The sequence below is a fragment of the Salvelinus sp. IW2-2015 genome, linkage group LG15 (assembly GCF_002910315.2).
Source record: "Salvelinus sp. IW2-2015 linkage group LG15, ASM291031v2, whole genome shotgun sequence".
NCBI lineage: Eukaryota > Metazoa > Chordata > Actinopteri > Salmoniformes > Salmonidae > Salvelinus > Salvelinus sp. IW2-2015.
Window position 1 is genome coordinate 44,140,134 of NC_036855.1, and position 22,763 is coordinate 44,162,896.

The 22,763-nt window shown below is 42.8% G+C and overlaps 1 protein-coding gene across 5 annotated transcripts; it reads right to left on the reverse strand.

Moving 5' to 3' along the window:
- Positions 1-744: 744 nt before the first annotated feature.
- On the reverse strand, positions 745-12,632 carry nudt18 (nudix (nucleoside diphosphate linked moiety X)-type motif 18). Of its 5 annotated transcripts, XM_070447161.1 has the most exons (5): positions 12,448-12,531; positions 9,428-9,611; positions 2,226-2,287; positions 1,898-2,111; positions 745-1,535 (listed from the first exon to the last, which is right to left on the reverse strand). In XM_070447161.1, the coding sequence occupies exons 4-5, from the start codon at positions 2,097-2,099 to the stop codon at positions 934-936; spliced, it is 804 nt and encodes a 267-aa protein (XP_070303262.1). In that variant the 5' UTR covers positions 2,100-2,111; positions 2,226-2,287; positions 9,428-9,611; positions 12,448-12,531; the 3' UTR covers positions 745-933. The 5 variants fall into 5 exon arrangements, with proteins under 5 accessions (XP_070303262.1, XP_023856796.1, XP_023856801.1 ...); XM_024001028.2 differs by lacking the exon at positions 2,226-2,287 and having other exon boundaries at positions 12,448-12,632; XM_024001033.2 differs by lacking the exons at positions 9,428-9,611; positions 12,448-12,531 and adding an exon at positions 3,167-3,226.
- Positions 12,633-22,763: the final 10,131 nt, after the last annotated feature.

Below are 22,763 nucleotides of genomic sequence, written 5' to 3' on the forward strand. Positions count from 1 at the left end.
TGCTTCCAGATTAAGATTCATGACAAAAAACACTATGTGCTTGCCTTTTCACATTTTATTTCTGTGTTGAGGTGATGTCTTATGTGGACCAGGGTCACTATACACATCGGTCTTAATACATTGTTTTAAACATCAGTCTCTGTACAATCCTTTCTAAAGTATGATCATGCAACTTAACAATTGAGATTTGATTGAGATGAGCCTCAAAGTATTTAGCTTACTAAGAGTTGGTTTTCTGTATTTTAAACAGACTCAGCGACATGAGCAGTAGTGCAACCAAATATAATGCTGAGAGTATCTGCWTTGAAGTTTGCGTCCCTCTCCTACAATGTGATAGCTGAAGAGATTATTTTTGCTTTGTACTGTTAGAAGTCACCCTGTGCGTGCCATAACATCATATTGCTGAATCAACCTATGTCATGCTTTCATAACAGTAAATCGATTTTTCTTCCATGGGTATTAGATTTCATGCGGATTATCTAAAATGGATCATATCATGAAGCTAGATCATGTTTGGTAGCTAAATGTAGTTTTTGAATAATAGCAGACTTGATTGAACATTTGATCAAAAGGGTATTGCAGTCCATTTTTCCCAAATTATTTCTGAAAAGTTTTTTTGCAATCTTTTCCAGCAGTTTTTGGAATGGTGGTCCTGTGTGGCTGTTGGTAGAGCATGGCGCTTGCAACGCCAGGGTTGTGGGTCGATTCCCATGGGGGACCAGTACAAAGAGTACATTTTCTGACTGTCAGTCGCTCTGGATTAGTGTTTGACAAATGTACAAATTGATAAACATTGTAATGTCTGCTCTCAAAGGTACATATGTCTTTTGGCCACTCATAGACAGGTACTTGCCCCACACATTCCTAATGCATTCCCAAAATCATCTTCAAGTAAAAAGTGTATTGTTTTTGGAATGTCATTTCACCCCCTCCTTAGTAGAGACTATGCACTGGAAGGAAGGACCCAGTAGTTATTCTCTGTTGAATCTGGTCTCTTAGCTGAGGATTCTCCACTTTGTACCACTGAAAGCGAGGGCTCTCGATCAGTGGTGGTTGACTGGTGTGTGGCCCCTCCCCAGTGTGTTCTAAAGACACCACTGTGTTGAAGCAGAGTCCATCTGTCTTCCCAGGGACCCTTCCATTGTGCTGTAGTCCCAGGATTCCCCTTGTGTTGACGTTGAGGTCGTAGTAGGAGGAGGGCATGGCCTCTTGTACCAATTTGTTGGCCGCCCATGTGACTGTGTGGGTTTTCACAGACACGGCCACAGGGAGGTGCAGGTCCTTAATGTTGCCCAAAAGGAGCCAAAGCACCCCATCAGAGCTGCTGAAGGTGAGGAGAAGTCGCTGTACAACAACATGGCAGCACATGTCTATAGGGTGAGCCACAGGATGCCAGGGCTTCTTTCTGTATTTCAGGGCGGTATCGATGAGTCTGAGGATGTCACGACCCCTCAAGGTGAGTGGGGAGTCTTGGTCCCACCACTGAGCCTGGAGAGACTCTCCATCAGCCTCTGCCGTCGTCTTCAGGGAGCCTCCTAAGGGAGGAAAATATGCGGGAACAGCAGTGAAAAAAGTAACTAATCAATGCTGCCGAGTCCTGAGGAATACAAGAAGTTCAAAACAAAACTTGACAAATTGACTTGTTGGAATGGTGGCAACCAATGACAGTGCCACATTGAAAGTCACTGMGCTCTTCAGTAAGGCCATTCTGCCAATGTTTGGCTAGGGAGATTGCAGGGCTGCGTGCTTGATTTTATACACCTGCAACGGGTGTGGYTGAAAGGTGTCCACATACTTGTATATACCCACCCACTCATTCTTGAATAATATAAAAGCTGAGCACAACTCTAAGCCTGCCATTTGTATGAAAAGCTGAAATACGTGGATAAACTTTTACCTGTAATCTCCGCCAAGAAAACAAATCGGATCCACTGTGGCCCCTGTTCTTGGACCAGAACCAGGGTGATGGGTTTGCAGTCAAATCCAGCCTCTTCCTTCACTTCCCTTCTCATGGCCTCCACAATGCTCTCTCCCTCTTCCATACGGCCAGCTGGAAGGTACCACTGTTTGTAGCAATTCTCCTTGGCCTCCTGCACCATGAGCACCTCATTCTGCAAATACAGGTGACACACACACGTACGTACAATAGGATGCACCTTGATGAAAAGTGTAATGAGATGTCTTAAATATATATATTTTTAAACAGTACCAGAAACTATTCATACCCCTTGCAGACCTTACTCCAGGATGACATTCCTAAGGGGGCATGTTACATCCATGGGGAGCCCTAATAAAACAAGGTAGATTGGTTCTACTGCTGTTCAAATGTACAAACATTTATCTGAAACACAGCCATGTGTACACACACCCTTCCAAATTAATGGATTCGGCCACACCCGTTCCTAACGGGTGTATGAAATTGAGTGCAGCCATGCAATCTCCATAGACAAACATTGGCAGAATGGCCTTACTGAAGAGCTCAGTGCCTTCCAACATGGCCCAGTCATAGGATGCCACCTTTTCAACAAGTCAGTTGGTCAAATTTCTGCCCTGATMGGGCTTCCTCGGTCAACTAAGTGCTGTTATTGTGAAGTGGAAACGTCAAAGAGCAACAACTGCTCAGCCATGGCGTGGTAGGCCACAAAAGCATAAAGAACGGGCATGCTGAAATGTCTAACCACGCTATTGGTCCTATACTACTGCGACATACAAAAATCTAGGCCTATCTGAAATGCAGCCATATACACAACTGCAATTTTGCACACAAGAAAGCATGGGATGTTGAAGAGAAGCCCCACGAAGACTGGTAGCCCAAGTGATGAGCTAATTAAAACACACCATAACCATTGATTCAGGACCATGGACAGAAGGCTACTGTCAGTTAGTGCGATGAAAGGATTCACTGCCAATTTCAGCACCACTTATGTGGACAGCCAGGACAACAGGAACACCATGCCAGGGCTCACCTCAGAGCACMACCAACAGGCTACTTTCCTATACCCATAAATTAAGGGAAAGCTGTATATCGATCAATAGGAATTAGACCCGCAAAAGCAAGCAATGACATTAAGAATCACAAATCTAACATGCATTGAAGTAAAAAGCAATGGCTTAAAGTAAATAGTACGTTACATTAAAAAAAAATCTGCCAAACAACCAGGCTTACATGAGGGGAAAACCATTGAATGAATCATTCTGACACGGCGACCATTTTCTGGATTTTTGTTTTAGATTCCGTCTCACAGATGAAGTGTACCTATGATAAAAATTACAAAATTACCAAAAAAATTACAGCTTTGTAAGTAGGAGAACCTGCAAAATCGTCAGTGTATCAAATACTTGTTCTCCCTACTGTGTATATATATATATATATATATACACATACATACATATATACAAATTTTCTTCGCATATATTCTTTCGAAACTCAACTTCAACTCTCCTGCAACCCGCCTCACCAATAAAAAAATAAATAAGGTATTATTCACCTSAAATCTGAAATCCACAACAGAAGCTAGCTAGTTCACTGGCTAACGTTAGTATTCAGCTAACCACGGTTGGCGGTCATCAGCTATCCTTTAGCTCAAAAAGCCGTTGCCAGTTTTGTACAACGCGACTCAGACCAGAGCATACCGGACCTATTTTCTCTCCATATCCCCGGATTTCTACCRCAAGCTCTGGACATTTACACCTGGATCTTGCAGCTAGCTGGCTGCTATCCGAGTGACTACTGGCTACCGTCGGTCCCGGAACAAACAAATTATTCTGGAGCGATCCAGCTGAAGAGTTCCATCAGCCACTCCTGGGTTACAATCACCTATCCGGACCCGTTTTACTGCAGATGCGGAGCCCCCACCGGGCCTTCACGACTGGACTACCGAGGTTATCTGCCCGAGGGAGTTATCCAACTGGCCCCTCCGTCGCAACCTGAAGGCCCATCTGCGGCCCGCTAATCGTTAGCTGTCTTATCGGCTGCTATCTGAATAGGTCTATCGGACAATTTTCTTGGGCCACTATAACTATTTTGCCATTTGGATTGGTCCCCTCTACCACACGGAACCCCACCAATCTACCGACGGAAACGCACGAGGTGGCTAAAAACAGACCTCCATCCTCTGCCAGCTTGCTACCCATGGCCCGGCTAGCTGTCTGAATCGCCGTGACCCCAACCAACCTCACTACTCACTGGACCCTTATGATCACTCGGCTAAGCATGCCTCTCCTTAATGTCAATATGCCTTGTCCATTGCTGTTCTGGTTAGTGTTTATTGGCTTATTTCACTGTAGAGCCTCTAGCCCTGCTCATTATACCTTATCCAGTTCCACCACCCACACATGCRATGACATCACCTGGTTTCAATGATGTTTCAAGAGACAATATCTCTCTCATCATTCAATGCCTAGGTTTACCTTCACTGTATTCACATCCTACCATACCTTTGTCTGTACATTATACCTTGAAGCTATTTTATCGCCCCAGAAACCTGCTCCTTTTACTCTGTTCCGGACGTCCTAGACGACCATTTCTCATAGCTTTTAGCCGTACCCGTATCCTACTCCCCCTCTGTTCCTCTGGTGATGTAGAGGTGAATCCAGGCCCTGCAGTGCCTAGCTCCACTCATATTCCTCAGGCACTCTTTTTTGATGACTTCTGTAACCGTAATAGCCTTGGTTTCATGCATGTTAACATTAGAAGCCTCCTCCCTAAGTTTGTTTTATTCACTGCTTTAGCACACTCAGCCAACCCGGATGTCCTAGCCGTGTCTGAATCCTGGCTTAGGAAGACCACCAAAAACTCTGAAACCTCCATCCCTAACTACAACATTTTCAGACAAGATAGAACGGCCAAAGGGGGCGGTGTTGCAATCTACTGCAGAGATAGCCTGCAGAGTTCTGTCCTACTATCCAGGTCTGTACACAAACAATTTGAACTTCTACTTTTAAAAATCCACCTCTCTAAAAACAAGTCTCTCACCGTTTCCGCCTGCTATAGACCACCCTCTGCCCCTAGCTGTGCTCTGGACACCATATGTGAACTGATTGCCCCCCATCTATCTTCAGAGCTCGTGCTGCTAGGTGACCTAAACTGGGACATGCTTAACACCCCAGCCATCCTACAATCTAAGCTTGATGCCCTCAATCTCACACAAATKATCAATGAACCTACCAGGTATCACCCAAAAGCCGTAAACACGGGCACCCTTATAGATATCATCCTAACCAACTTGCCCTCTAAATACACCTCTGCTGTTTTCAACCAAGATCTCAGCGATCACTGCCTCACTGCCTGCATCCGTAATGGGTCAGCGGTCAAACGACCTCCACTCATCACTGTCAAAYGCTYCCTGAAACACTTCAGCGAGCAGGCCTTTCTAATCGACCTGGCCCGGGTATCCTGGATGGATATTGACCTCATCCCATCAGTAGAGGATGCCTGTTTGTTTTTWAAATGCCTTCCTCACCATCTTAAATAAGCATGCCCCATTCAAGAAATTTAGAACCAGGAACAGATATAGCCCTTGGTTCTCTCCAGCCCTGACTGCCCTTAACTAACACAAAAACATCCTGTGGCGTTGTGCATTAGCATCGAACAGCCCCGTGATATGCAACTTTTCAAGGAAGCTAGAAACCAATATACACAGGCAGTTAGAAAAGGCTAGCTTTTTCAAGTAGAAATTTGCTTCCTGCAACACAAACTCAAAAAAGTTCTGGTACACTGTAAAGTCCATGGAGAATAAGAACACCTCCTCCCAGCTGCCCACCACTGAGGATAGGAAACTCACCACCGATAAATCCACTATAATTGAGAATTTCAATAAGCATTTTTCTACGGCTGGCCATGCTTTCCACCTGGCTACCCCTACTATGTGCACATGCTCAACGCAACCATGTGTGCCACCACACGTGTAATGTGTGCTATCCTGGAGACGTACCAGACCGAAGAGGGTGTCGTCATTCCAGAGGTACTCCGGAACTTCATGCCTCCAGGTATGACARAGATGCTGAAGTTTGTGAAGCCTGCGCCTATTGACGTGGAGACGTCCAAGAAGCAGAAGAAGCAGCAGGATGGAGGGAAGAAGAAGAAACAGGGAGGTGGAGACCAGCTCCAGAACCAAGTGGAGAACATGTCTGTCAACGATTCTTAAGACACCATCATCATTCCTATCCTTAAGCACTGCATCCCCCACAGCAACTTGCCCAGGCCTTCCCCATTTCTCCCAAATCCAGTCAGCTGATGTTCTGAAGGAGCTGCAAAATCTGGACCCCTACAAATCAGCCGGGCTAGACAATCTGGACCCTTTCTAAAATTATCTGCTGAAATTGTTGCAACCCCTATTACTAGCCTGTTCCACCTCTTTCGTATCGTCTGAGATTCCCAAAGATTGGAAATCAGCTGCGGTCATCCTCCTCCTCCTCAAAGGGGGGGGGAACACTCTTGACCCAAACTGCTACAGACCTATATCTATCCTACCCTGCCTTTTCTAATGTCTTCGAAAGCCAAGTCAAACAGATTACTGACCATTTTGAATCCCACCGCACCTTTTTCGCTATGCAATCTGGTTTCAGAGCTGGTCATGGGTGCACCTCAGCCACGCTCAAGGTCCTAAACGACCTTGAGCGTGCAGCCGTATTCGTTGACCTGGCCAAGGCTTTCGACTCTCAATCACCACATCCTCATCGGCAGACTCGATAGCCTTGGTTTCTCAAATGATTGCCTCGCCTGGTTCACCAACYACTTCTCAGACAGAGATCAGTGTGTCAAATTGGAGGGCCTGTTGTCCGGGACTCTGGCAGTCTCTGGGGGTGCCACAGGGTTCAATTCTTGGGGCGACTCTCTTCTCTATATACATAAATRATGTCGCTCTTGCTGCTGCTCTGATCCACCTCTACGCAGATGACACCATTCTGTATGCTTCTGGCCCTTCTTTGGACACTTAACAACCCTCCAGACGAGCTTCAATGCCATACAACTCTCCTTCCGTGGCCTCCAACTGCTCTTAAATACAAGTAAAACTAAATGCATGCTCTTCAACCGATCGCTACCTGCCCCACCCGTCCAGCATCACTCTCTGGACAGTTCTGACTTAGAATATGTGGACAACTACCTAGGTGTCTGGTTAGACTGTAAACTCTCCTTCCAGACTCACATTAAGCATCTCCAATCCAAAGTTAAATCTAGAATTGGCTTCCTATTTCGCAACAAAGCATCCTTCACTCATGCTGCCAAACATACCCTCGTAAAACTGACTTCGGCGATGTCATTTACAAAATAGCCTCCAATACCCTACTCATTAAATTGGATGCAGTCTATCACAGTGCCATCCGTTTTGTCACCAAAGCCCCATATACTACCCACCACTGCGACCTGTACGCTCTCGTTGGCTAGCCCTCGCTTCATACTCGTCGCTAAACCCACTGGCTCCAGGTCATCTACAAGACCCTTGAGTAAAGTCCCCCCTTATCTCAGCTCGCTGGTCACCATAGCAACACCCACCTGTAGCACCGCCTCCAGCAGGTATATCTTTCTGGTCACCCCAAAGCCAAATCCTCCTTTGGCCGCCTCTCCTCCAGTTAGTTCTCTGCTGCCAATGACTGGAACGAACTACAATAATCTCTGAAACTGGAAACACTTATTCCCTCACTAGCTTTAAGCACCAGCTGTCAGAGCAGCTCATAGATTACTGCACCTGTACATAGCCCATCTATAATTTAGCCCAAACGACTACCTCTTTACCTACTGTATTTATTTATTTTGCTCCTTTGCACCCCATTATTTCTCTCTACTATCTCTACTCGACTTTTTTAACTTGCTATATTGTATTTACTTCGCCACCATGGCCTTTTTATATTTTTATTTATTTATATATATATTTTGTTTGCCTTCACCTCCCTTATCTCACTTGCTCATATTGTATATAGACTGATTTTTCACTGTATTATTGACTGTATGTTTGTTTTACTCCATGTGTAACTATGTGTTGTTGTATGTGTCGAACTGCTTTGCTTTATCTTGGCCAGGTCGCAATTGTAAATGAGAACGTGTTCTCAATTTGCCTACCTGGTTAAATAAAGGTGAAATAAAATAAATAAATAAATCTGCCTTGCGGGAATATTCAAGCCACTCTGGTCTTCAACCAGGCGCTTTCTCCCACTGAAAATGCGGCACAGGTAAGTGTCGAGACAAACCTGTGCTGGCTCCTCACAGATGTCGTCAGGTGCTAGTGGCTGGGGTAACGGAGGTGCAGGTGTTTGTTGTGATGTTACCCTCATGCTACTGGTGCTAGGCCATGGCTCATTTCGATCTTTTTGGTCAGCAGGCGGCGAGGGGGATGGGTGGGTATTGCATTTGCTGCTCTCCTCAACCTCTGGTCAGGCTAGCAGGCTACTCGGCATCGGTCTCAACATGGTCCTCAGTTTTTGCTCTTGGCAGTGCCCAGCCATTTTCAGATATCCATGCTGATCAAAGCTTCGCCGACTAGCTTTAATTATTCAGTGCGCCACTACCAAAACTTAAAAGCTAGCTGTAGCTGTCTGCAAAAGTGGAAAACATATGTACATTTTACCCCGCCCTGGGATCMAATGAGCTTCCTAAACAAGGTAATGAAGGCAGTACCTTATGATATTGCATGGCTAGGTGCCAAATCATATTTCGGGATTTTAACAATCATTATTACTGGCAGGTTCTTCCATCTCAGCCAAAGAACTCTGTAGTTCGGTCAGTGGTCATTGGGTTCTTGGTCACCTCTCTGACCAAGGTCCTTCTTGCCCAGTTGCTTAGTTTGGTTGGATGGCCAGTTCTAGGCAAAGTCTGAGACTTTTGACATTTCTTCCATTTCCCAATGATGGAGACCACTGTGCTCTTGGAAACTTTCAACACTCTAGACATTTTTTTTATACCCTTCCCCAGATATGCCTCATAACAATTGTATCTCTGAGATCTATGGACAATTCCTTGGACTTCATAGTATAGTTTCTGCTCTGAATTGCACTGTGGGACCTTATATAGACAGGTGTGTCTTTCTAAATCATGTCCAAACAATTGAATTGGCACAGGTGGACTCCAAGTTTGGTGTGACATCAAGGATGATCAAAGGAATATGGATGCACCTGAGCTCAATTTGGAGTGTCATAGCAAAGGGGTGTGAACACAAATCAAAACTTATGTAAATTATGTAGAAATGAGCTATATCATGTTTGAAACATTTTTAAAGCAGGAATTAAGTTTAACTGGAAATGTAAGTGCCATCAATTCCTACTGTACATTTATTTTAGACAAAGGCCACAGAAGTCTAATGTCCTTAGGCCATGCGGACTTCTGCATGATAGAATGGTAATGTGTCAGGTTAGTAAGTGACCTAATTAACTTACTTAGCTCTTTAGCTTGGTGAATTAATCCCTTATCCTTACAGAGTTCATTGCTCACTACCTTTTCATTGAAGATGACAGCGCTGACGATGTAGGTTATCGTTTTCCTCAAGGCAACTGCTTGGACCTCTGCGGGTGCCGAATCGAACTCGTCGTTCACTTCTAGTCCTTCACCATTTAAAAGCTTTTCCACATCATTGTTCACATTCATAACTGCAGGTGACCCCACAGGACAAGCCTGGTCCCTGCAAAGAGATGCATAGAAAGTTGCACATCCCATCTATGCTCCCAACAATTTCACGGGAAAAATCTCAATCACCGTTTCAAAATGTTTGCTGAGGTTTATTCATAACATTTTTGGAGCATTTAGGGTGAGACTTTATTTTCATACAGTTTATCTTCTGTTAATCAATACCTCTACAAATTTTTTTGGGGTGTGTCAGCTAATGCTTTTCACTGAATTATTGTAACATTAGCACATACACTGAGTATACCAAACATAAGGAACACCTTCATAATATTGAGCTGTGCACCACCCCACCCCCTTTTGCTCTCAGAACAGCCTCAATTCATTGGTGCATGGACTCTACAAGGTGTCAAAAGCATTCCACAGGGATGCTGGCCCATGTTGACCCCAATGCTTCCCACTGTTGTGTCAAGGTGGCTGGATGTCCTTTGGGTGGTGGACCATTCTTGATACACAAGGGAAACTTAACCCAGCAGCGTTAGTTCGACACACTCAAACCGGTGTACCTGGCACCTACTACCCTACCCCGTTCAAAGGCACTTAAATATTTGTCCTTGCCCATTCACCCCCTGAATGACCCACATTCTCAATTGTCTCAATATATATTTTTAACCTGTCTCCTCCCGTTCATCTACACTGATTTGAAGCGGATTTAACGAGTGACATCAAAAAGGGATCATAGCTTTCACCTGGTCAGTCATGAAAAGATCAGGTGTATACTCAGTAAGCTCAAGAAAAAAAGGTACATTTTTGTTTAGGTTGGTGACAGGTGTGTGTTGGTTGGCAGAAAGAGTCAGATGATACAAAATGTAAGCTAATGTTTAATGAATGAGGTGTGGCCCTATCTAGAAACCATGCCCAAGTCAAGAAAGCTTACCAGCAGCACTTGCTGCACTGATAGCCTTCCGGCGGGTGCTTTTTCTAAGCCCATGTCAGATGCTCCGGTGAGTAATTGGCTCCAATGAGTAATTTGCTCAATATTAGGAGTTGAGAAATTAATTTGACATCAGCTAGCATGTTGTGGAACACACCTTCCACGTCGTTCATTATTTTCCATAGAATGCATAGCCCCTTGTTGATAATTATAGCCATGGTATAAAAGTGATAAACAGATTTGCTGCTAGAAATCTGTTCAACATCCACTTAAGTAGCTGGCAAATTAAATGGATGGCTACRGTAGTTGCCATGGTAACCAAACACTTGCTAGTTGGGCTAACCAAACCATCAGTCCTAGCTTGCTAGGAAAATCTAAAATCTTTATGAAAATCTAATTAAACAATACCAATGTTTTCAATTCAACTTTTGCTTTAAAAAGCAGCTCAAACTAAATGTAAGAATGAACTATAGCCATTGAATTCTGCTGTGCCGATATACCATGCGTTATAGGAAAATAATGCACGCTCTAGAATGCCCTTCAAGCCAATAAGAAATGAGTATTCAACAATGCCATGGTATAACATCCTATAACACACGCTATATTTGTATACTTCAATGGCTAGTTAATTCTTAATGTTCTATGTTTGAGCGGCGTTTGAAGAAGTCTAATTGAAAACATTATTGGCATTGGCAAATTTGATTGTCAGTGGCAAGCTAGGACTGATAGATTGGTTAGTTAAACTAGCAAGTCTGTCTGGTTACCATGGGGACTACTTTAGCCATCTAGTAAACTTGCTATCTACTTCAGTGGATGTTGAACACATTTCTACTGGCAAATGTGTTCAATTATAGCCATAGTATGAAAGGGTATAATCAACTCGGGGCTCTATGCGTTCTCTGGAAAATAATGCAACTCCATGGAAGGTCAGTTCCACTMCGCCAGCGGGTCTTAGAACAAACTTTCCATGTAGTTCATTATTTTCCATAGACCGCATATCCTCTCGTTGATTATCCCTTACCTATAGTGTCGGCACAGATTGAACAATTAAGCAGTAAGGCATCCTTGGGGGTTTGATATGGCCAATATTACACAGCCAAGGGCTGTTCTTATGCATGACGGATACAGCCCTTAGCTGTGGTATATTGGTCATATCACAAAACCACAAGGTGCTTTATTGCTATTATAAACTGGTTACCAACGTAATTAGAGTAGTAAAAAKAAATGTTTTGTCATASCCGTGGTATACCACGGSTATCAGCCAATCAGCATTCAGGGCTCGAACCACCCAGTTTATAATGAGACATTTCACTGGATGTATAAATGTGAAGCATCCGGTTGGCGTTTCCACTCACTACCAAATATGGTGGTAAGAGGAAGCCCAGTGGCCGGCAGTGGGACAGGATAAGATGGATTTTGGCCGAAATTCTGCGATTTCTCATCGACGAAACATTTGATCTCAATACAGTTCCGTTTCCAAAACTATAATCGGTTACTAACAGAGTGGACTAAGTTAAGTAGATGTTACCCTTTGTACAAGGAAAGATGTCAGATATTGCCAATGACATGTTAATTAATATTCAGTGGCTAAATTTCGCATGCAAGTATCGCTTTTCCGGCGGCAAGTAGCCAGCCTGACGCGATGGGCCAGTATCCTAATTAAAGTTCACTGGTTCGAATACATGTGTGACAAGGTCAAAACTGTCGACGTGACCTTCGCTTGAGCAAGTTACGTCACCCTAATTTCTCCAGTTGCGCCGTATTACTATGGATGCACCTATAAAACACTACATTGCACCTATCTGGTATATTTAAAAACATATCGTAGGTGCGCTACTGTAGCTAGGACAGCCATTCAGCATTGTTTTGATGTCGCCGTTGAATGGGTGTACAAATTAAAGTCTCGACATTACCAAAGTAATAATAAGAAATTACATGTGGTGGTATTTATACCAATTACCTTCACTGAAGTGACATCAACTTTGACCGTCGGAGTCGGCTGGCTTGTTTACTTGACAGGTGAGCTCAGCTAATCTTACTAACATCGGCCTCTTTATGTCCTTGACTAGTTGAGAGGCTTTGATGTGTTGCAAGAAACAACGATAATATTGTGTCTGTGCCTCAGACTTCAAGGCGGCACCCTACACTGGTTGGATATCCCGGTTTCGAATTGAACGAATCATGACCTATTGTTTTACAAAGGACCGCCCCAGCACTTTCTGTTCCAGCAAGCCTTTCCGGGATAACTAACACAGTAGCTAACTAGCAAAGACGTTTGAAGTTCCGACATCGTTTGCCGCTAACATCATGCATAGTGCGCATAAATCATCACACACATTTCAAGACGTTATAACAACCCTTCTACTCTAAAACGAGTAACATATTAGACAACTGTAACCTGTGAAACGTTACAATCTTGTGGCTACCAAGTAGGAACTAATGTTAGTTAGCATAGCTAACGTTATTTAGCATTGTTCGGCAAATAGAAAACCATCCCGCTGATACATTTAGCTTGATTGTTATCAACTCGAAATYGGCTAGCTAATCAAATGTATGTTTTAGTTATAAATTAACTASTTAGCTATTTATAGGCTGAACATTTCCTTACCCCACTGAAGTTAACCATTTTTCTTTCTTGCGAGTTCCTCTGTTTACATAGTATAGCAATGATGTGAATCATCCATGCACTCTAGCTAGCTACTACTGTACCACCCATGTTTCCTCCCCACTAATTTAGGCAATGCATGTACATGAAATACCCTAAACATTAATAATAGATCATAGTCTGGCCCAAAAAGATCGGACTACAGCAAGTATCACCAACAAAACCAAAAGAGATAAGAATAACCTTTCAAGTCAACAAAAAAATTCTATGTAATGCAACATTTACTAATGTAAAGGTAAAGAAAACAGAGCATGTACAAAATTAACTTTATTTTACAGGATGATAATGCATGAAGCAAACATGGAATGACTGTGAAAGTGTACTCAGTCTAGATGTCGAGTTAATGTCTCATCCCTCTGTAAACTGGTGCAGTGGAACAATTCTTGTTCAGCTTCATAGTGGCATAATACTGGTTCTGATTATGGTTAGCTGAACTCCTGTAAATAGTGAAAGGTCTCTATTGGACAGTTTTCCAAACCTTAACATTGTAAAACACTCAGTGGGCTATGAGGTTTTCCAACTTGAAACCCGAGGGCAGATGAAAGACCTGTCGAACTACAGCAATCTTGTAATTGTTCGTATGAATTTGAGACTAAAATAGCAGGAGGTTGCACAACAACTGAAATTGGACAATAGAACAAATAGRGCTGAGCTTGCTTTATGCAGGGTGCATCATCTGGTATGCACCTGTAATTAAAAATATAATTTCCATCAATAACGTAGAATGAAAAGTTCTAGGTAGCCTAGCCAGCGCATTTGTGGCACACCTATGTCAGTGGCGGACGGCTTGTGTCTCTGAGCTTTTCCATTGTCATCCACAACACCCTCTTGCAGGTACTACCTCTTCCCACACCACTAGAGGGATATCTTCAAACCACCAACTTACAACCCTGAGACAAGGCTGAGTATAGTCCACGAAGATCTCCCCCACGGCACGAACCCGAGGGGGCCTCCAACCCGGACAGGAAGATCACGTCAACCCACTCACGACGCACTCCTATGGACGGCATGGAAGAGCACCAGTAAGCCAGTGACTCAGCGCCTGTAATAGGGTTAGAGGCAGAGAATCACAGTGGAGAGAGGGGATCCGGCTAGGCAGAGACAGCAAGGGCGGTTTGTYGCTCCATTGCCTTTCCGTTCACCTTCCCACCCCTGGGCCAGAATACACTCAATCATAGGACCTACTGAAGAGATGAGTCTTCAATAAAGACTTAAAGGTTGAGACCGAGTCTGCGTCTCCCACATGGATAGGCAGACCATTCCATAGAAATTGAGCTCTATAGGAGAAAGCCCTCTACTCTTCTGGGAAGGCTTTCCACTAGATGTGGGAACATTTCTGCGGGGACTTGCTTCCATTCAGCCACAAGAACATTAGTAGGGTCGGGCACTGATATTGGGCGATTAGGCCTGGCTCACAGTTGGCATTCCAATTCATTCCAAAGGTGTTCGATGGGGTTGAGGTCAGGGCTCTGTGCAGGCCAGACAAGTTTTTCCACACCGATCTCGAAAAAACAATTTCTGTATGGACACCGCTTTGTGCACAGGGGCATTGACATGCTGAAACAGGAAAGGGCCTTCCCCAAACTGTTGCCACAAAGTTGGAAGCACAGAATCGTCTAGAGTGTCATTGTATGCTGTAGTGTTAAGATTTCCCTTCACTGGAACTAAGGGGCCTAGCCCGAACCATGAAAAACAGCCCCAGACCATTATTCCTCCTCCACCAAACTTTACAGTTKGCACTATGCTTTGGGGCAGGTAGCGTTCTCCAGGCATCTGCCAAACCCTTATTAGTCCATCGGACTGCCAGATAGTGAATTGTGATTCATCTCTCCCGAGAACGCGTTTCCACTGCTTCAGAGTCCAATGACGCCAAGCTTTACACCACTCTAGTCGACACTTGGCRTTGCACATGGTGATCTTAGGCTTGCTGCTCGGCCATGGAAACCCATTTCATGAAGTTCCCTATGAACAGTTCTTGTGCTGATGTTGCTTCCAGAGGCAGTTTGGAATTCGGTAGTGTGTTTCAACCGAGGACAGACGATTTTTACGTGCTACAGCACTCTGCGTTCTGTGCGCTTGTGTGGCCTACCACTTCGCAGCTGAGCCGTTGTTACTCCTAGACATTTCCACTTCACAATAACAGCACTTACAGTTGACCGGGGCAGCTTTAGCAGGGCAGAAAGTTGACGAACTGACTTGTTGGAAACGTGGCATCCTATGACTGTGCCACGTTGAAAGTCACTGAGCTCTTCAGTAAGGCCATTCTACTGCCAATGTTTTGTCTATGGAGATTGCATGGCTGTGTGCTCTATTTTATACACCTGTCAGCAATGAGTGTTGCTGAAGTAGCCGAATCCACTAATTTGAAGGGGTGTCCACATAGTTTTGTAGATATAGTGTATGTCACTAGGTTATGCTGGCATTAAGACATTGTTTACCAACAGTATAATTTGCTGGCATTGGTAAATTACAAAATTAAAACCTCATTAAAAGACCTAGCGCTTTTTGTCAGACATTGTGTTTCACTTTGAAGACACTATCTATGAGTCGCTATGGCCCCTAGTAAAGTAGACAGTTAACTATGATCTGTAGTAAGGGATGCTTTCTCAACGTGGCTACTCATGTAACTCTCTCTGTCACTCAAATAATGTTGCCGGATACCACTTTTTAATATCATTTGCCAATATATATGGATAATCTTCTTTTACCAAAGAACACAGTTCTCCAAATTTGCTAAAACTCTCCAGAAAGGCAGGTTTTCATTTTGAGCCCTGATCCCTACAGAAAGATGTTAGAATGCTGACTGCTTTAGATTCTTAATTCCCATCCTCATTCAGAATAAATGTGAAATTGGTAACAATATAAAGATATTGAAGCACGTTTGATTAGTATGCTAGTAGTTCTTACATAAGAAAACAATGTGTGGGGTTCACTTAGTTTTGTTAGGTTCAAATTTTAAGAGTAAATGACTCCACGGACGCTAGGAAAGCTTAACCAAGTTTAATTCTTCCCAAAGGGTCGATACAGCTGCATTCAGACAAAAAATTAAACACAAGCACTGATATTTAACCCTTTCTCATAGGCTGAGTCTCCTCCTCCACAACTGTACAGCCAATGCATCTCTGTTGCTAAACACAACCTTAGTGATGTCTGTTATTCCTCACTTCATCTGACCTGACCTCGACCCCAAAGTGCTTACTCCTCCCCAACTCAAGGCTGTCATGGTTATTGATACCAGACTGTGTCTCTTCTCCTCCCAGAGGATCCTTGAGGGCTAACCATAACATATCCTGACATAATGTAAACGYTATACATTACCCTCTCTCCCTCAGTGACATTGTTAGGTTCTAAGATCTCCACCCGTCTCCCCTACACATTCCAAAGCCATCTGACTCCTACAGATAGCCAGTAAAAACCAGTCTCGTTCACTGTTAGACACTATCCTTCTGAGTATAATAATGTTCCAAGTTTAACACAGAATTTAACAGTTTAATCCAGTAAAAGTACTTTCTGGAGTGCCTCTTTCAGCCCTTATGCTGCCTGTCACCCAGTCATTTATGATGCAGTTATATGACTTTATTTAGGCTACTCAATGTCTTATTGGCCTGTACTTGGTCCTCTCTTATTCACTATTTATATAAATGATTTAGACAAAAATGTCCAAAATGCGCAACTTCATTTTTATGCTGATGATACTGTTATTTACTGTTGTGCCTCGTCTCTTACAAAAGCTTTCCAGAACTTGCAAACTGCTTTTTATACTGTTCAACATACCTTGTGTCAATTGAAGCTTATCCTCAATACTGACTAAACTAATGGTGTTTTCTAAAGCAAGAAATAGACCTCTGAACCTTTCACCTATTACTACCTGTAAGGGCAAGGAGATTGAGGTTGTAACCTCATAAATATCTTGGAATTTTAATTGATGACGGCCTCTCTTTTAAATTGCATATTCAACAACTTACAAAAAAATTGAAGCTGAAATTGGAATTTTATTTTAGGAATAAGGCCTGTTTTTCTTTTGAAGCCAGAAGGAGGCTAGCATCAGCTACATTTATGCCGTTACTAGACTATGGGGATATTTTATATATGAATGCTTCCGCTCAGTGTTTGAGATCAATTGACACCCTTTACCATGGCACTTTGAGATTTATTTTAAACTGCAAAACCCTTACGCACCACTGCACTTTGTATACCAGGGATGGCTGGCATTCTCTAGTCACTCGTAGGCTCAGTCACTGGTATACTTTTATTTATAAAGCCATTTTGGGTTTACTACCTTTTTTATTTGGGCATTTTTATTGTTCAGAAATGTGGTGGGTACTCTCTTCGTTCGCTGGACTTTATCCTGCTAACTGTTCCAAATGTCCGAACTGAATTTGGTAAAAGGGCTTTTATGTACTCTGCGCCATCGTCTTGGAACGCCTTACAAAATACTTTTAAACTGGAAGAACTTGTCCTGATTGGTAATTTTAAATCACTGATGAATGATCTTGAGACTGATTCCCTGATCTGTCAATGTTTTTAATTTGCTGTTTTTGATTTTTGTTATACTATTCTGAATTCTATGGTTTTTACTAGATTACTTGTAGTTTTTCATGTTGTTCGTCTGTAATTTTTGTAATGACTTGGTGCTGCCTATCTTGGCCAGGACGCTCTTGAAAAATAGATTTTAAATCTCAATGAGCCCTTCCTGATTAAATAAAGGTTAAATAAAATAAATAGGCCTATCATGCAAACATTTCATGCTAACAAACACTTCTTACTCATTACGTTAGTACAAATACAAAAATGTATATCATTCATTGTTGTGTCATCACTATAATTTCCATTCCAACATTACATGTATGCATTGCAGTGCCATTCTATATAGTCGAAGTACATACCATCAGTGGCGACCCGTCATTCAGGGCAGGTGGGGCAAAACCAGAGCGTAGGGGTTGGTAATCTTCTCTAGTTGCGCCGTGATTGGCTCAGTGTTCTGTCACTCATAGGGACACTACGTCACTGCAAAATCTATGGGGAGAGCTCGAAAATTCAAGCCCCTTGGGTGCTGCCATAGAGTTACATTAGAAGTGCCTATCCGAGAAGGCTCAAAGTCAATGGCCACAGATAAAATGACGTCAAATCACGTATCTACCGTTGCTTTGATTTGACTGAACATGTCAACATCATACTTTCAAAATCTTAGCTAGCAAGCTAGACAAGCCGTCATCATGAATCAATTTGACAATCTATTGGAAAATCCTTTTCAATCCTTGTCACATGAAGAGAAATTATAGATAAACGTATCGTTGCTCATCAGTCATTGGACATAAACATTACACAAGTTGGAGTGGTTTGAGTGGTTTGGAAGGAATCAGTAACTAACTGTGTTGCAAAGCTATCACTAGCCTGCTATTCAGTGGAAAGGGTGTGTGGTCCAAGTCTGGGTTTAAGGGTCTCCTTTCCAAGCTTTAAAAGGATAAACATTCACATGCAACACCATGGGCCAGAAAAGGTTGAATACAAACTTCTGCCRCTTTTAGAACAACTGGAAACTCAGAACTGGGAAATCTGACTTCTGTGAGTTCAAGACAACTGGGAGCTCCGACTGCAAAAATACGTTTTGAGCGATCGAATTCCAAGTCGGGAACTCTGGCCTCTTTCTAGAGCTCCGACTCGAAGATCATGGAATAGCCTTCATTTCTCAGAACAAGAAAGGACTGACGAGTTTCAGAAGAAAGTTCTTTGTTTCTGGACATTTTGAGCCTGTAATCGAACCCACAAATGCTGATGCTCCAGAGACTCAACCAGTCTAAAGAAGGCCAGTTTTATTGCTTCTTTAATCAGGACAACCGTTTTCAGCTGTGCTAACATAATTGCAAAAGGGTTTTCTAATGATCAATTAGCCTTTTAAAATGATAAACTTGGATTACCTAACGCAACGTGCCATTGGAACACAGGAGTGATGGTTGCTGATTAATGGCCTCTGTACGCCTATGTAGATATTCCATTAAAATAATCTGCCGTTTCCAGCTACAATAGTCATTGATTTCTGATCAATTTGATGTTATTTTAATGGACAAAAAATATGCTCTTCTTTCAAAAACAAGGACATTTCTAAGTGACCCAAAAATGTTGAACGGTAGTGTATGTAAGTGCAAAAATAAATAAGGTTTGTTAACACACATAACAAAACCCACTAATCATAAATGTACAAATGAACTGATAAGCAATCACCCCCAAGAAATAAACAGAAAATGTTTTGTTTAAATGTGTGTGTGGATGTGAGAGTTGGGCTATATGGAGGAGATTACTGAGTTGTTTGGTTCATCAGGCTGACCCCCAGTCTTCGCTTGAAGTTATTGAGGGATGATGATGTTTTGTCAATGTGAAGATAATAATTCCAGAGTATGGTACCGCTATATCTGATAGAGAATTGACTATGTGAGGTGTGACAGTGGAAAGGGTGGTTATCACATTGTCTTGTGTTATATAGATGGATTTCAGAATTAAACTGGAAGAATCCATTTCAGGGTTTAGGTAAAACACACTGGGCGGTATGAGTATTTGTAGATGAAAGTGCATCATTGGCGTACATTAATGTTGTAAATAGACCAGATATAGAGTTTCTTAAACAAAGGTGCAGATGGAGCCAGGTAATTAGAGGAGGTGGCTAGTCTTGCACATTTAATTTGTATGATGAGTAATTTGCGTAGGTTGGAGGCTTATTTACTGGCCCGGAGATGTGGGTAAATTAAGCTATAGTATAGAGTTAGGAAGCAAGCCAGATGAACCAACCCACTAATATTTCTGAATATAACAAACAGATTTCATCACTTTGCTGCAGACAAATGGAATATGACCTTTCCAGGTTAACTTTTCATCAATTAGAACACTGAGGAATCTAGTGGATTTGACTTGTTCCATTTCTTTCTCATGAATTGAGATTCTGGGTCTTTTTTTTAACAATATTACTTATTCTTACTAGTGAATAAAATAAAGTTGGATTTTTTTAAATTTAAAAGATMATTTGTTTATCTGAACCATTCAGAAAATTTGACCGTACTCGCTGTTTATTTTCTATGCATAGTCACTCTACCCCTACTTACAGTACATATTACCTCAACTAACCTGTATCCCCGCACATTGACTCTGTACTGTTATTATTTTATTGTGTTACTTTTTTACTTTAGTTTATTTAGTCAATATTTTCTTAACTCTTTTTCTTAACTGCATTGTTGGYTARGGGCTTGTAAGTTAGCATTTCACGGTAAGATTGTATTCGGCGCATGTGAAAAATTAAAATGGATTTGATTTTAAATGCATTTCAAGGTGTTCAAATTCATGCATTGAAAGGCATGAGGCACTTAACATCCTGCCTTTTGGCAGGTCTATCACATGCAAATGTCTCCCTGGAGCTCATAAGTGTAGCCATGCAGCATATTTCAGCAGTTCACAATATTGGACGTGGAATGCGGGGTGAGGAAGCCAACCGTTCCCAACCAGGAGCAGTCAGTGGAGGACCTGTACCCGGCCGAGGACTACAAAGACTTGTCCCGAGAGCCCACAGGGGAGGATCTTCAGTGGCTACGGAACAGTCTCCTGGCCAGGTTCACTGGAATGGCATATGTCCTTGAACTGGATCCAGAACAACCACTACTCTCCCTGTCATCCCTGTCTGTACTGGACATTGTTAAAAAACATGAGAACTTTGAGCATCCTGGCTGGCATGGCACTGTCGGTGGAGCAGCAGGAGGCTATATGGCAGGCATCAGTTGGTCAGCACACCAACCCCAACTGGCACACCATGAGGAGAGGGAGGTTGATGGCCAGCAAATATGGAGCAGTGGTTAGGGCCAAGCGCGTTACTCACCTGCTAAACAGGTTTCTCAGATCACAGTTGTTGGATGGGGTGTTGTCTGTAAAGCGGGGCACAGATAACAAAAAGGAAGGCATTAAGACATTCAAAATGGCTACAGAGATGGATGTGCAGGAGTCAGGGCTTTGGGTCATGGGGTCTGGGATCCTGGTTGCCTCACCGGATGGTCTAGTGGGCACCACAGCAGTGGTGGATGTCAAGTCTCCCTATGGTGCAGTGGACCTTAACATTGAAGAGGCATTGAAGTTGAAGGATTTCTATATCAAGGAGACCATCCTTACTGGCACCAGGTCCAAGGTCAGCTCCACTTCACTGGAAGGGACACTGCTTCTTTATTGTGTGAACCACCAAAGCCTCCATCACCATCCCCATCCAGCGTGATGACCTCTGCCAGACTCATATTGCTCCTCCTGTCAGTACCTGTTTTCATAGTTCATACACACACACTAGGCTCCCAGAATAGGTTATATTACATACAAGTTTTGCTCAAAGCAGCCAACTAAAGTAATGTAGTTAACTTTAACTGTGATGTTTAAATGATGTCTTACCCCCAGAGTGAGAGAGCGAGTACACCACTTCCAGCAGATCTCCTTGCTGAAGGTGGAGTTGATCATGCACTGCTTCTTGTGGTGTGAGCCTGATGTTCCGCATGTCACACCTCATGTCTAAAACATGGCGAAAGGGGGACACAAAGTAAAAATGTTGATGCATTTACAAATTCAATGTTTTACACAATATTGTATCATATTTGATGAATTACTGACCTGTCCATCCATAGGCTCGATGTGCTGTAGTCTCGATAACTGGACGCTCGCATCACACTGGCACAGGATGTCCATGCACCGGCTGGTCTGAGGATGCGCTCCTGTTGGGACTGGAAAACAAACATTTGGTCAGTGGTAAGTCTTTTCAATGCTGTATCACATTCTTTATCTGGACAGAAAACACATTGTTTATCATAACAAACCCACCTTGGACAGTGTGACAAGTGGTCTCTCAACACCCAATCCTCATGCCTCATTGTTTGTTCTTGTTTCCCAATCAACAGTCTGGATCTTCCTCTTCTGCCATGGTGGATGAGCTACCTTTTCTGGTAAATACAGGGCCATTTGTCTTTCCCACCGGAAAATGGCAGCTGCAGACCCAAGTGTTGTCACTGGGTTTCCGGTCCGCCCATTTGAAATCGAAAAAATATATATATAATTTTACTAGCTAGCTAAGTTGATTACTAAAATGGTAACATCTAATTAAAAGACCATAACCCACAGACTTGACTATAGTAATAGTAAAATAGACTGGGCTTTGGTCTATCTGCACATCTAAAATCCTACTATGAGTATGGGACATTTCTGCTGGGATGGAGGAATTATCTGGAATGCTTAACTTGGTGTCAGGACAGTCTATGGTACTATTTGTCCAAAGAGGTGAAGTATTCTGATGAGCTATACTACTGTACTTCTGATTCTAATTCTCAAGAGGAAAGTTAAAACCCTCAGCCATTAGGAACCATGAGGAGGACCAACAGTGATAAGGTGGATCGTCTAAGGAACTGACATGCAGGGATGTGGAACATAAGGATTTTGGGCAATGGCCAGCAGACCACAATTTCTACTAGCCCAGGCAACATTCGGGTCCTAAATCTGTGGTATGCGATGTTTATAAAGGAAAAATGTTTCTGCTGTGTCATGCTAGTTTGGTCCATGTTTTACTAGCCATTTCACTGCAGTGTCAGGCTACTTTAGCTCAT

Coding starts and splice junctions, on each gene's coding strand:
- nudt18 (XM_024001028.2), bottom strand. CDS start 9,577: ATGAATGTGAACAATGATGTGGAAAAGCTTTTAAATGGTGAAGGACTA. Junction 2,112..9,427: donor CTGTCATCTTCAATGAAAAG/GTAGTGAGCAAT, acceptor CTGTATTTGCAG/AATGAGGTGCTCATGGTGCA. Junction 1,536..1,897: donor TTTCTTGGCGGAGATTACAG/GTAAAAGTTTAT, acceptor TTCCTCCCTTAG/GAGGCTCCCTGAAGACGACG.